General features: G+C 48.3%; 1 protein-coding gene across 6 annotated transcripts in view; it reads right to left on the bottom strand.

Moving 5' to 3' along the window:
- TUBD1 (tubulin delta 1) overlaps positions 1-15,713 on the bottom strand; it is a 113,102-nt gene that overhangs the window by 20,151 nt on the left and 77,238 nt on the right. For all 6 annotated transcript variants that reach the window (XM_063954040.1, XM_063954038.1, XM_063954039.1 and 3 more), the window contains one exon: positions 7,716-7,947. In XM_063954040.1, the coding sequence (XP_063810110.1) occupies positions 7,716-7,947 (232 nt within the window). The remainder of the gene's footprint in view (positions 1-7,715; positions 7,948-15,713) is intronic.

Genomic DNA, 15,713 nt, shown 5'->3' with positions numbered 1-15,713 from the left:
TCCAAATACTGGGCAGATTGTCTTAAACAGCAAAAACGATCCTCTTGCTCCCTAGTAGGAGAAGGGATGTCATTCTCTAGTTCCTCTATCCATACGCCCATTGCCTTTGCTACCCAGGCCGAAGCCATAGCAGGTCTTACCACTGCTCCTACTAGAGAAAAAATATTTTTCAACAGGCTCTCTACCCTTCTGTCTGTGACATCATTCAATGAGGCAGATGACAGTGGTAAAGCAGATTTATGCACGAGTCGCAGAACATGTGCATCTACTTTTGGAGGAACTTCTCTTTTCGAACAATCCACAGCAGGAAATGGATAATAAGAATCCCATCTCTTAGGAATCTTATACTTTTTACTGGGCGCTGCCCAAGACTCATCCATCATTTCCGTCAGCTCATCTGACGCTGGGAATTCAGCTTTCACTGATTTTGTTCGTTTAAATACAGGTGCTTTAGTTTTTAACACTGTCTTGGCTGGCTCTTCCAATGAGAGAAAAGCCTTCACAGCATTAATAAGTTCAGCTACATCTTCTGAACTAAAGCTCTGCGACTGATCATCATACGGAGTTGAATCTATTGTATCATCATCATCATCCGATGTATCATCTTGTGTAGTCTGCCACACAGACGTATCTGTCTTAGTCTTACCTGCCCCTTGGTTGCTTGTAGAGGCTACTGGAACTAAACCATAGGAAGGGAGCTGCATGTATGGGTTCATAGTGTAACCTAACCCTTGAGGTGGTGCTACTGGAGCTAACCTGTCCGCTATTGAAGACAGAGTCTTTGCGAACATATTCCATGGTGGCTCTGTTGGTGGTTGAACCAACTCCTGTTTCTTACTTCGCTGAAAAGCGAAACAGTTTGCACACAAACCCTCATAAGTGACCAATTGATTCATATCAATTACCCCTGACTTACAAGATAAGCATGTTAGGGCTGTAGGAGGGCTTGATAAATTCTCCTCATCACTTTTGCCGCTCACAGACATGGTATTAACCTGTTATTGACTACACAATTTGTGACTGAAAATCACCCTATATGTCAGTATATAGAGGTGAGATCAATCTGACCACAGTGCACCTGATTTGAGGGTCAGAACAGTACTGACATTACACAGAAAAGTCAGCACACATACTAGCAGTCAGTCACATGTTAAAGCATTAGACATTGCCATATGAGAATACAACCTCCATAACAACTTATACATAAGTAGGAAAATTGTACTTCTGTTTTAAACTGGTTCTTTTTCAACATAGCATGCAGAAAACACAGTAATATACAGGTCTCATATGCAATAGGTACTAAAAATTAACAATGCATACTAAGAAGTAGAGAGAATTTTTAGTACTGTATACCCTGCCTCCGTAGAGCGGGATACAGGGAGACTCACCACACTTCCATATCCAAGCAAATACGCCCGTAAGACGCTGAGTGGATTCAGACGCTACTGGTGTACACTGCCTCTCTTGATAACTGATAACAGACACGGACGCTCACCAACGGACACGGACGCTGAGCGACTTCCACGTGTATGCAGACGCTAAGGCCTGCGACTTGGTCTGGCGGGTTTATCTCCAGTGTACACAACCGCAGCGTCTAAGCTGCGACCGAGTACCCTCGTGGTAGCGTCTGAGCCGGAAGTGAGGTCATTTAGTTCATGAAACGAGAAACACGCGGGAACTGGCCATGAACTCGGAGGGACGGCCAGGAGAGCGTCTGAATCCCCCTGTTGACTTAAACTCCCAGGATCGCGGCCTCTACCTAGTCCTGGCGCCTATGATCCCCGGAGCGTAGCGCTGTCGCACTCTAGATGTTCGGCGCATCAACACACTGTTTGTAGTCTCCACCAAAGTCAGTGTAGCTGTGTCCTGACCCCTCTAGTAAGAGGAAGTCCATAGACTCACCGTCTCCCCATGCTCCGGCCACAGCCTGGTTACGTCTGCTGGACCTGCTAGAACATCCGACACAGACGCCTGTCGAGACAGCACTGATACCCGAAGGTAAGTGTTGTTGCGACCCGGTGGGGAGTTGTTGGAGCGACTCTTTCTAGAATGCGTTTAAGACGCTGTTAAGATAAGTCGCTCAAAAAACAATATAGTAAATCTATAAAAATAGAATAATAAAATAATAAAAGCTTGAGGCTGCTCTCACAGCAGCCCTGTGACCATGCGGCTTCCTGCTGCACCAAGCAAAAAACTGATCTGACTGAGTCAGTGGGCGGGACTATATAGTGGAGGCCCCAGTGCATCCTGGGAGACCAGAAAGCTTGTGACCGTGTTGGTGCCATTTTCGCTGTCGCTCGACAATATCCCAATGTTATCCTGTGGATAATCCTGTGGACCCAGCCAGAGAAAAGGACACAGAAGCAAAGCCATCCTGCTCACCAGCTACAGAGTTGTGGTAGATTTCACACATTATGACAAAGCTGGAGACAGGGCACAGAAATCCACAGGATACTGCCACCAAAACCTCTGCAGAGCACACTGGCCCAAGCAGCTGAGTGAGGGCAGAGTTGCAGCAGGAGCAACAGCCACACTGAGAGCAGAGTCTGCCTCAGGATCCAGTCACAGACTTCACCAACCAGTAAATTAGGACTCTTGGCACTGAGGATGCCCAAATTCACACTGCAGGAGCAGAGGGGGGTACTGCAGTCTTGCAGAAATTTTCAGCCACAGAACACCAGGGAAACAGGAGATAGATCAGGATATTAGCAGGAGCTCTGGCAGGTAGCTGCCTACACCATGCTGTGTCAAGCCACGCCCCCCTGCCAGGCGTCATGTTTGGAGGAAACCAGGCACCGCTCATCACCAGGCCAATACCATGGTGGTGGCAGCATCATACTGTGGGGGTGTTTTTTAGCTGCAGGAACTGGTAGACTAGTCAGGATAGAGGGAAAGATGAATGCAGCAATCTATCTCTCTCTGCACATGTTATATCTGCCTCCCCTGCAGTGCACCAACTGCTAAAAAATTTCCTGCTGCGATCAACTTGGAATTACCCCCCTTATACGAAGGTAATTTTATACATTTTGTTTAATAATTTTGTGCATGAAACGAAGTTTGTGTACATACATGAATTAATGGTTCATATACACCTTAAACACACAGCCTGGTAATTTTATACAATATTTTAATAACTTTGGGCATTAAACAAAGTTTGTGAGCAATGAACCATCAGAAAGCCAAGGTGTTTGCATGTGAACATGCATCAACCTGGGATTTTGTTATATTTGTAATAAATCTGCAAAAATCTCAAAAACACTTTTTCCACGTTGTCATTATGGGGTATTTTATGTAGAATTTTGAGGGAAAAATTAATTTATTCCAATTTGGAATAAGGCTGTATCTTTACAAAATGTGGAAAAAGTGAAGCGCTGTGAATACTTACCAGATGCACTGTAAGGGGGTATTGAGTCCACGGGAGCTTATTATATTTCCAAGAGTCTGAGACATGGTATAGACTGCGTAGAGCAGCTAACCAATTATTGGGGATCTAAAGAAATGAACACTGAAGCAGTGGTTTGAAAAGTGGGATGAGAACCAGCACAGGGCAGTGCACTGAAATGCAGAGTTAGTATGAATAAGGGTGTGGATCTTTGGGTCGACCAGAAATAGATTGACAGTCAATAGGTCAACCTCATGTGGCAGACATGCACGAGGTCAGCAGGGTCAATAGGTCGACACCACAAAAGGCTGACATAGAAAAGGTCAACACAAGTTTTTTCTTGTGTTACTTTGTATGTTTAAGCACATATTAGCCAAATTATTGGAAATGTAGCGGCTCGCTTCACTCCTCATGCTTTGGGCAAGGTGCTTTGCTCCGCTACAGCTTGGCTCGGCACAAGTTACTATTCGTAATCGTTGTCCACGTGGATGGTAAATATTGAAATATTTTTTTTTTTTGAACCCCAAAAACAAGAAAGCCTTGTGTCGACCAATGTCATGTTACCTTAAGCACTGCTGACATTTTGTGACTGGCGTGACACCTCCTGCTGCATTACCATATTAGTGCTATTGCTGTTGCTTCCATGTAAGCAGCAGCAATAGCACCTCTGTCCACAACTGAATAAGGCCCACAGAGAAGACACACCACCTATTGCATTCCTGGCACATTTGCTATTTATGCATAGTTGGCTGCACTTTGCATCTGTGAATAGATAGCAAAACGTGACTTTTTTCCTGCACGCCTTTTGCAATTACGGTTGTGTTTGTGCTCAACTGTGAATAAAAGATGGGTACGCATGTGACGAATGAACATCATCCGCAACGATACCCGGCGGTGGGGACAGCATCAGCAAGTGCATACACATTTGCCGATGCCAGTGCCAACGAACGACGGGGAGGGGGGAGTTTGGGAAGCAGGGGCCATGCTGCATTCGGCAGCATGGCATCACTAGCGACAGCCTCAGATCTTCCTGCATGTACAAAAGATCTGAGGCTGTCACTAGCTACCCGCGGGTGCGTGCATCAGCATCAGAATTTTTTTCACGGCACCCCTAGGCCAAAAATTTCTTATTGAGAAATTTAGAAAGAAATATTACATTAAGTAGATCGCATTTATATGTCATCCTTAGGGTCAGCTGTGTGGTGAGGGACAAGATTTGCTTCTGTTTGGCCACATATTTTATGACTGGCAGCCACCAGCACTGGTTTTACCTATGATATTGCCCGTGAATAATTTGAATTGGTCCTGAACCACCAACCCAGGGCACCCCTGCAAGTGTCCCGAGGCACCCCAGGGAGCCACGGCACACAGTTTGGGAACCTCTGCCTTATAGCCAAAATGAGAGGTTCAATAGAAAGATATTAACCAAGGTAGGTGCTTGGGCGCAAACAGGGTTGATGTTCTAATGCTGCTGCTAAAAAAATAGGATTAGTCAATCCTATTACCTAAACCATCAAACCAATATAGAGAAAATAGCAGCGCTAAATATAATCAATACCAAATGAGATGGATTGTGTGAAAACAGATTAGAACATTTATTAAAACTCTGATAAAATAACCATAAGAAATCGGTATGACCACCAACTGAATTAGTGAAAGCAAAATAGAAGTGTCCGTTCCTTTTGAGTAATAACTGGACAACAGTGAATGCAGACTTAGGCTTAGGAACTGATTGCACAGTCCAATGGGAAATTGTTACCGCTTCTTGTGCCGCTGGAGGGAGAAAATCCCCAACAGAATTTTCATCAGTTAGGAGCTTGATAACATAGTCTCAATCCTCACCAGTATGCGGAGCTTTGCTTGCTTGCGGAAAGAGTCCCTTGTAGGCTTATTGTATCCACCGTGTGTAGAGTCTGAACGTCCAGTATGGTCCGGGCACTTGTTTAGAACAAAATAGTTGGTAATCAGGATGGCACCCGACGCGTTTCGCTGCAGGTCCTGCAGCTTTTTCAAAGCTGCAGGACCTGCAGCGAAACACGTCAGGTGCCATCCTGATTACCAACTATTTTGTTCTAAACAAGTGCCCGGACCATACTGGACGTTCAGACTCTACACACGGTGGATACAATAGGCCTACAAGGGACTCTTTCCGCAAGCAAGCAAAGCTCCGCATACTGGTGAGGATTGAGACTATGTTATCAAGCTCCTAACTGATGAAAATTCTGTTGGGGATTTTCTCCCTCCAGCGGCACAAGAAGCGGTAACAATTTCCCATTGGACTGTGCAATCAGTTCCTAAGCCTAAGTCTGCATTCACTGTTGTCCAGTTATTACTCAAAAGGAACGGACACTTCTATTTTGCTTTCACTAATTCAGTTGGTGGTCATACCGATTTTTTTATGGTTATTTTATCAGAGTTTTAATAAATGTTTTAATCTGTTTTCACACAATCCATCTCATTTGGTATTGATTATATTTAGCGCTGCTATTTTCTCTTTATTGGTTTGAGAGGTTCAATACCCTGAGAAGAATCGGGATCCCCACTAACGTGATCCGGGTCATCCCCATCATCCTGGACATCATCATCTGTATCAGAAAGCAGAGCAGGTAAACCACGCTTCTGGGGACCTGCCTGAGAGACGGGGGCTGTGCATCAGATCTAGCAGCTAAATCTGACACAGGTTGTTGCAGTAGCTGAGTTTTTTGCACATTAGCAGATAGCTGGGATGACATATCTGAGACAAGTGGGGCTATATACCCTCTCCCCCATCCTCTGCACTAATTTGTTAAGATTGACTACATTGCTCACAGGAAACAGTCATTAGACAATGGAGTGAATCTGATGTGACAGATACTGTGAGTATAGGTAAGCACAAGCTGTGCAGTAAGTACAAACACATACACTTACACACAGACAGTTATAATGCAAGCCTGCTTTTCCTACTGTATGTGAGAGGAGACACAGAAAGGGAGAAATACCTGCAAACCCGGAGCTGCACAGCCCCAGTGAGACTGTCAGCTCTGTAATCACAATGACACTAATAAATGCAGTCCTGAATAGGCTCAAAATAGCGTACACAACCGGCTCTCCCCCTTAGCTACACCCTGTACCAGTTTCTAGCGTGTCTGTGAGGCAGGAAGCGCTGAGTGTGTGCTGCTGATAGCTTCTGTAAGCAGAGGAAGGCGCCAAACGCCACTGCTCCCGCTCTGAGGAAGCGCCGCCCCCTCCAATGGCGCCGGAGCCATACACAATATTTATACTGGCAAAGTCTACAGTAAGCTTAAAACCTCACACAAGTGCTTAGTTAAGCATGTTTGAGCCAGTGTAGTCATGAGGGATCCTAGCGGGACCCCCCAGGGAGGATCCCGTACAACGCACCCGTGATCAGCCGCACTTTGAACCGGGGACCCCCCTAGCGGGGCCCCCGGTGTGTACTCACCACCAATGTCACCTTAAGGCAGCGTTAGAGGTGTGCGGCGTGCTGCGGCTCGACAGCCAATGCGCAGTGCCCTGCTGAACAAACAGCCCCTCAGGAGGTATGCTGTTGCCCAGACAGCATACCGAAAAAAATAAAAGGTTGAAGAAAACTCTCTGGAGCTGCAGTGTGCATCCTCTCCTGAGGGCACTTTTTTCTAAACTGCCTGTGGGAGAGGGCATAGAGGGGAGGAGCCAGCACTCCCAGTGAAAATTTTAATTGCACTGGCTCCTTTGGACCCCGTCTATACCCCATCGTACTAGTTTCCCCCAATATTCCTTATGGATGCTAGAGAAAACATGGTGTCTACCTTTTTTGTGTTGACCTTTTGACCCTGTCAACCTAATGTCTGTCTAAAGGTCCGTACACATTAGACGATGTCGCTCTGTGAGCGACGTCGTCTAATGCTTCCCCTCCCGGGCCGGCTGGTTGGCGGCCGACTGTACACACTGAGCGATATGACCGCTCATATCGCTCAGTGACGTCATGCCTCCGCCAGCCCTGCATGCAGGTCGTGGACGCATGCAGGACCGTGCATCGGTCGTCGCTGGTGGCATACACACTTGCCAATAAAATGAATGACGTCGCTCAGGGAGGGAGGAAATGAGCAACGTTGCTCATTTTATCGGCAAGTGTGTATGGGCCTTAACATATGGTGTCTATCTATTGACTGTCTAACTAGACACTGTCTATCTATCAACTCACACCCGACCAAACCTGCCATAGGATCACCAGTATTAATTACTTTGCAGTATTTGTAAATAAGAAAAAGAACCAGTGAAATGAATATACGTCACAACATGGCAAACAAACACAATTCCCATTCCACAACTGCAAACGTAAAAATAAGTAACATACCTAGAGGATTTCTGCTGTAATGTGAGGCTCCATCTGCTGTATACGCAGGCTGAAAAACACTGCTAAGTTGGTGTGCAATGACTTTATTAATGTCTCGGAAAGAAATCTGCTTAATATTCATCAGCTGAGCGCAAACTTTGTGAATGATGTCATTCTCATGAACCAAAAGTGCATCAGAGTATTGATAAAGGTGGGCAAGGGTCAGAATGGAGTTGTAATTCTGAACAATAACCTAGGAGCAAAATATTTGAAGAGTTCAGTTAACTTTGTTAAAGTTACATATTTTATCATAAAACCAACAACAGGAAAAGAGCAGCCCCAAATAAATACATTTCCCTCATTATAAAGGCATGGCATTTCATTTCTAAATTATACATGGGTTGGGATTGATTTGCCGACATTTAGGATGCCTGTGGTCAGAATACTGATTGCGGCATCCCGACAGTTAGAATCCCGACAGGAGAAGGCAAGTATACTTACCTTCCACCCCTGGCCCCCTAACCCTCCCTTTCAGTAGCCTAAAATGGACAGCAGAAATACTGTTTTCCACGCGAGTCATTTAAGCTCGATATTGTCTAGAGGTTCAAACGGCGCCGACTGAAGGATTCGACGGGCCAACGACAAGTCCCACGGAGCAACCGGAGGCACAAATGGAGGGTGTAGATGGAGTGCACCCTGCAAAAAGGTCCTAACGTCTGGCAAGTGAGCCAGCCGACGTTGGAAGAGGACAGAAAGAGCAGAAACCTGGACATGAGGGAGGAAAGGTTAAGCCCCAGATCAAATCCCGACTGGAGAAATGCCAAAAGCCGTGAAAGGCGGAAAGACCGCGGGCTAAACTGCCGCTGGGAACACCAAGAGAAGAAAGCCTTCCAGACTCTGTGATAAACTCTGGATGAAGACGGTTTCCTAGCTCGAAACATGGTTGAGATAACCTTCCGAGAAAAGCCCTTCTTTCTCAGGACGGATGTCTCAAGAGCCACGCCGTCAAAGCCAATCTGTCGACAAACGGATGTAGACACGGGCCCTGGGACAGAAGATCCGGCCGCTGCGGAAGACAGAGTGGGGAGTCGATGTAGAGACTCTGCAGATCCGCGTACCAACCTTGACGCGACTAATCTGGGGCGATGAGAATCATGGTGCCCCCCTCCAGCTTGAACTTGCAAAGTACCCGCAGCAGCATTGAGATTGGAGGAAAGACATATACCAGTGGAATCTCCCATGGAACGGTTAAGGCGTCCACCAAGAAGGCTGCCGGATCTCTTGTGCGAGCGCAGAACCTTGGAACTTGGTGATTGTGCCGAGACACCATCACGTCGATGTCTGGAAGTCCCCAACGATGAACCAGCAACTGAAAGACCTCCGGATGGAGGGCCCATTTTCCGGAATGCACGTTCTGGCGACTTAGGAAGTCCGCCCCCCAGTTGAGGACTCCGGGATGAATATTGCCGACAGCACGGGAAGATGCTGCTCCGCCCAATGGAAGATGTGCGTTGCCTCTCGCATTGCCCTACGACTGCGGGTGCCACTCTGTTGATTTATGTAAGCGACTGCGGTCGCGTTGTCCGATTGAATTTTGACTGGTCGACCTTGAAGGAGAGATTGCGCCAATCAGAGGGCTCTGTATATGACCCTGAGCTCCAGGACATTGATGGGAAGCTTGCTTTTCTGGGCAGTCCAACATCCTTGGAATGTATAATGGTCAGAGACTGCACCCCATCCTCATCCGTGGTGAGCAGGATCCAATCCTGGATCCAAAAGGGGCGTCCCTGATCCAGGTTGGACCAAGGAAGCCACCACGAAAGGGAGTACCACACTTCTCTGGACAGGACAATGGACTGTCCTGCGATGTGCAGGTGGGATCCATTCCATTTGGCTAGCACTTCCACCTGAAGAGGTCGCAACTGAAATTGCGCGTACTCCACCATGTTGAAAGTGGCCATCATGGACCCCAAGATGCGCATACAAGCCTGTATGGACACCCTGCGGTGAAGAAGAAAACGTTGAATCTTGGATTGAAGAGTTTGAATTTTGTCCTGTGGGAGAAAGATGCGTTCGAGCCGCAAATTGAGCAGGGCTCCTAAATGTAACATCTCCTGCGAAGGCACCAAGGATGATTTGCGCTAATTAATCTTCTAGCCGTGAGATTGTAGAAGATTCACCGTAAGCTGAATATGTTGAAGTAGTACCTCCCGGGAATGGGCCATGAGGAGCAGATTGTCCAAATAAGGAAGGATCCGTACACCCCTGCAACGAAGTCTGGCTGCCATAACTTTCGTAAAACCTGAGGTGCCGTTGACAAACCGAATGGCAACACCTGAAATTGGTAATGGTCCTGTTGAATGGCAAACCTGAGGAACCGCTGATGACTGGCCCGAATTGGAATATGCAAATAGGCATCCTGAATGTCCAGTAATGCCAGAAAGTCCCCCGGCTCCAAGGCGAGGATAATCGTGTGGAGAGACTCCATGTGGAACTTGGGAATTTGCAGAGCCTTGTTCAACGACTTTAAATTGAGTATAGGGCAGTAAGAGCCATCTGGCTTCAGCACCAGAAACAGTGTTGAATAAAATCCCTGTCCTCTCTGGGACTGAGGAACCGGGATAATCACATTGGAGGCCAGAAGGGAACAAACAGATTCCCGTAGAGCTTCTGCTTTCCCCGGATCCGCTGGAAGACCTGTGGAAAAGAACCTGAGATGAGGACGCTTCCAAAAAGGATATTGCGTACCCCTGAGAAACGATATCCCTGACCCAAGTGTCCGACGTGGTCTCCAGCCAAAACGGGGCAGAAGTCGGCCTCCCACCCTGTGGTTCCCCAGAGGAAGGCCCGCCTCGTCACTCGCCAGGATTCTCAGTCTGCTTGGGAACTGGGTGTCTGGTGGCCCATATCTGTTTAGCTCAGGGCTTGGCTCCCTTGGATGGGGCCTGGTACCGTGAGGAAGCCTGACCCTTAGATCTTCCCTGCGGGCGAAAGGAATGAAATGTAGTTCTGGCCTTGGACAGAGGCTGCCGAACGAAGGAAGGAGGTCTTGGCCTTCGCTAAAGTTGTGACAATCTTGTCCAGACCCTGCCCAAAGAGAGTATCTCCAGAAAAGGGAAGAGCCTCCAGAGCCTTTTTTAAGTTGGCATCAGCACGCCAGGACCGGAGCCAGAGCGCCCGTCTAGCAGCTATAGTTGCAGACGCTACCTTGGAGGTTAGGACCTCGGTATCCGTAGCTGCTTCCTCCAAATAGGTGCTAGCCTGTTAAATATTTAGAACATGAGCGAGCAATTCCCGTCTGCTAGTACCAGACGAAAGTCCTTGTTCCAACTGTTCTGCCCAGCTATCGATGGCCATGGCAACCCAGGCTGAGGCCAGGGCTGGACGAGCCACTGCCCCAGCATGCGAGTAATCCGTTCTCAGGAAAGCTTCCAACTTCCGATCCGTAGGGTCCTTTAGGGAAGACGTGTCTGGAATGGGAAGGACTGAAGATCTCCCCAATCTGGCCACATAGGCGTCCACCGGAGGAGTTTCCCACTTAGCACGCTCTTTAGGAGGTAGTGGGTAAAAGGAAGCCATTCGCTTAGGCCCATGAAAAAGTTTGGTAGGCTCAGCCCACGCAACCTCTAAGAGATCTTCTAATTGAGCGGAGGAAGGAAAATGGGTTGACTCTTTTTCTGCCGTTTAAACAATGGCACCTTATCCTTAGGAACTGGATCAGAGTCTTCAATTTGAAGTACTGACCTGACTGCTCGAACCAAAGCCTCAACATTGGTCAGAGACATAGGGGGTTATTCCGAGTTGTTCGCTCGCTGCCGATTTTCGCAGCGCAGTGATCAGGTGAAAAAAATAAGAATTTACTCATCGGTAATTCTATTTCTCGTAGTCCGTAGTGGATGCTGGGAACTCCGTAAGGACCATGGGGAATAGCGGGCTCCGAAGGAGGCTGGGCACTCTAGAAAGATTTAGGACTACCTGGTGTGCACTGGCTCCTCCCACCATGACCCTCCTCCAAGCCTCAGTTAGGACACCGTGCCCGGACGAGCAGACATAATAAGGAAGGATTTTGAATCCCGGGTAAGACTCTTACCAGCCACACCGTACAACTCGTGATACTATATCCAGTTTGACAGTATGAAAACAACTGAGCCTCTCAACAGATGGCTCAACAATAACCCTTTAGTTAACAATAACTATTTACAAGTATTGCAGACAAACCGCACTTGGGATGGGCGCCCAGCATCCACTACGGACTACGAGAAATAGAATTACCGGTGAGTAAATTCTTATTTTCTCTGACGTCCTAGTGGATGCTGGGAACTCCGTAAGGACCATGGGGATTATACCAAAGCTCCCAAACGGGTGGGAGAGTGCGGATGACTCTGCAGCACCGAATGAGAGAACTCCAGGTCCTCCTCAGCCAGGGTATCAAATTTGTAGAATTTTGCAAACGTGTTTGCCCCTGACCAAGTAGCTGCTCGGCAAAGTTGTAAAGCCGAGACCCCTCGGGCAGCCGCCCAAGATGAGCCGACCTTCCTTGTGGAATGGGCATTTACAGATTTTGGCTGTGGCATGCCTGCCACAGAATGTGCAAGCTGAATTGTACTACAAATCCAGCGAGCAATAGACTGCTTAGAAGCAGGAGCACCCAGCTTGTTGGGTGCATACAGGATAAACAGCGAGTCAGATTTTCTGACTCCAGCCGTCCTGGAAACATATATTTTCAGGGCCCTGACAACGTCTAGCAACTTGGAGTCCTCCAAATCCTTAGTAGCCGCAGGCACTACAATAGCCCCACCGTCATGCGGTGGACTTGGAAGAAGAAGCGGGGGAGGACTTTTGCTCCTGGGAACCTGCTGTTTGTTGCAGTCTTTTTCCCCTACCTCTGCCTCTGGACAGAAAGGACCCGCCTTTTCCACGCCTGTTTTTCTGGGTCCGAAAGGACTGAACCTGATAAAACGGCGCCTTCTTAGGCTGTGAGGGGACATGGGGTAAAAATGCTGACTTCCCAGACGTTGCTGTGGAAACTAGGTCCGAGAGACCATCCCCAAATAATTCCTCACCCTTATATGGTAACACTTCCATGTGCTTTTTTGAATCTGCATCTCCTGTCCACTGGCGAGTCCATAAGCCTCTCCTAGCAGAAATGGACAATGCACTTACTTTAGATGCCAATCGGCAGATTTCCCTTTGTGCATCTCTCATATATAAGACTGAGTCTTTTATATGGTCTATGGTTAACAGGATCGTGTCTCTGTCTAATGTGTCAATATTTTCTGACAGTTTATCTGACCACGCAGCGGCAGCACTGCACATCCAAGCTGACGCAATAGCTGGCCTAAGTATAATGCCTGTGTGTGTATATACAGACTTCAGGATCGCCTCCTGCTTTCTATCAGCAGGTTCCTTGAGGGCGGCCGTATCCGGAGACGGTAGTGCCACCTTTTTAGACAAACGTGTGAGCGCTTTATCCACTCTAGGGGGTGTTTCCCAACGTGACCTATCCTCTGGCGGGAAAGGGAACGCCATTAGTACCTTCTTAGGAATTACCAATTTTTTATCAGGGAAAGCCCACGCTTCTTCACACACTTCATTTAATTCATCTAATGGGGGAAAAACTACGGGTAGTTTTTTCTCTCCAAACATAATACCCTTTTTAGTGGTACCAGTAGTTATATCAGAAATGTTTAACACCTCTTTCATTGCCTCAATCATACAGTGAATGGCCTTAGTTGGCATCAGGTTTGACTCATCGTCGTCGACACTGGTGTCAGTATCCGTGTCGACATCTGGGTCTGCTTGAGGTAGCGGGCGTTTTAGAGCCCCTGACGACCCATGCGACGCCTGGGCAGGCACGAGCTGAGAAGTCGGCTGTCCAACATTTGGCATGTCGTCGATTTTCTTATATAAGGAGTCTATACGTGCACTCATTACTTTGCATAAGCCCATCCACTCAGGTGTCTGCCCCGCAGGGGGTGACATCCCTTCTAAAAGGCATCTGCTCCGCCTCCACATCATTATCCTCATCAAACATGTCGACACAGCCGTACCGACACACCGCACACACGCAAGGAATGCTCCGAATGAGGACAGGACCCACAAAAGCCCTTTGAGGGGACAGAGTGAGAGTATGCCAGCACACACCAGAGCGCTATATAATGCAGGGACTAACTAAGTTATGTCCCCTATAGCTGCTTTTTATATTATATATGTATTGCGCCCAAATTTAGTGCCCCCCCTCTCTGTTTTTACTCTGTTCTGAAGTGTAGACTGCAGGGGAGAGCCAGGGAGCTTCCTTCCAGCGGATCTGTGAAGGAGAAATGGCGCCAGTGTGTCTGAGGGAGATAGCTCCGCCCCTTTTCCGCGGCCTATTCTCCCGCTTTTTTCTGGATTCTGGCAGGGGTATTTACCACATATATAGCCTCTAGGGCTATATATTGTGGTATTTTTGCCAGCCAAGGTGTTTTTATTGCAGCTCAGGGCGCCCCCCCCCAAGCGCCCTGCACCCTCAGTGACCGGAGTGTGAAGTGTGCATGAGGAGCAATGGCGCACAGCTGCAGTGCTGTGCGCTACCTTGGTGAAGACTGATGTCTTCTGCCGCCGATTTTCCGGACCTCTTCTTGCTTCTGGCTCTGTAAGGGGGACGGCGGCGCGGCTCCGGGACCGAACACCAAGGACTGGGCCTGCGGTCGATCCCTCTGGAGCTAATGGTGTCCAGTAGCCTAAGAAGCCCAATCCGGCTGCAAGCAGGCGAGTTCGCTTCTTCTCCCCTTAGTCCCTCGCTGCAGTGAGCCTGTTGCCAGCAGGTCTCACTGAAAATAAAAAACCTAAAATTATACTTTCTTTCTAAGGGCTCAGGAGAGCCCCTAGTGTGCATCCAACCTCGGCCGGGCACGAAATCTAACTGAGGCTTGGAGGAGGGTCATGGTGGGAGGAGCCAGTGCACACCAGGTAGTCCTAAATCTTTCTAGAGTGCCCAGCCTCCTTCGGAGCCCGCTATTCCCCATGGTCCTTACGGAGTTCCCAGCATCCACTAGGACGTCAGAGAAACTGCATTTATGCGCATGCGTATGGCCCGCAATGCGCATGCGCGACGTACGGGTACAAAGCTCTTTGTGGTTGTGCTCGGGTTCTAGCGAAGTTTTCCTTCGCACTAGGGGCCGCAAGAAGATTGACAGGTTTCTGGGTGTCAACTGACCGTTTCCAGGGAGTGTTTGAAAAAATGCAGGCGTGGCTTGGTGTTCGCTGGGCGGGTGTATGACGTCAAATCCGGACACGAATAGGCTGAAGTGATCGCAAGCGCTGAGTAGGTTCAGAGCTACTCTGAAACTGCACAAACTCTTTTTGCAGAGCTCGGCTGCACGTGTTCGCACTTCTGCTAAGTTAAAATACACTCCCCAGTGGGCGGCGGCATAGCATTTGCACGGCTGCTAAAAACTGCTAGCGAGCAATCAACTCGGAATGACCCCCATAGACTCTTCCATAACCGAAGAAGACTCCCGGTCGGAATTAGCCGACCCAGGGGCAGATTTATTAAGCCTGGTGAAGCGATAAAGTGGAAGGTGATAAAGCACCAACCAATCAACTCTTAACTTCCATGTTACAAGCTGGGTTTGAAAAATGACTGTTAGGAACTGACTGGCTGGTACTTTATCACTTCACCAGGCTTCATAAATCTGCCCCCCAGTGTCCTACGGGTCCAACACCGACTCAGGATCGGACTGGGCCAGTGAAGTAGAACTATCATGGGGCGGTATCCTACACCTAGCAGGCCTGTCTGTCCCTTTCTAAGAGCTGTTGAACAGAAGCTGACATCTGTGTTAAGCCCTGTCCTGACTGCGTAAAAGACTGCATCCAAGGGGCCCAGCTGGCTGCAGCTGGTAGTGGAGCAGGAGGCGGAGCCGCCAGGCGATCAACTAGCTGAGACATTACCTGTGTCATTGTCGACGCCCAAACCGGTTCAGGAGAGGGTGTCGGCTGTACCGGTGTCACATTCTTAGATGGCGTGAAGCAGTGGAC

The sequence above is a fragment of the Pseudophryne corroboree genome, chromosome 2 (genome assembly GCF_028390025.1).
Source record: "Pseudophryne corroboree isolate aPseCor3 chromosome 2, aPseCor3.hap2, whole genome shotgun sequence".
NCBI classification, from domain to species: domain Eukaryota; kingdom Metazoa; phylum Chordata; class Amphibia; order Anura; family Myobatrachidae; genus Pseudophryne; species Pseudophryne corroboree.
Note: the sequence above shows the minus strand (reverse complement) of the source record. Positions and strands in the feature narration are given on the sequence as shown.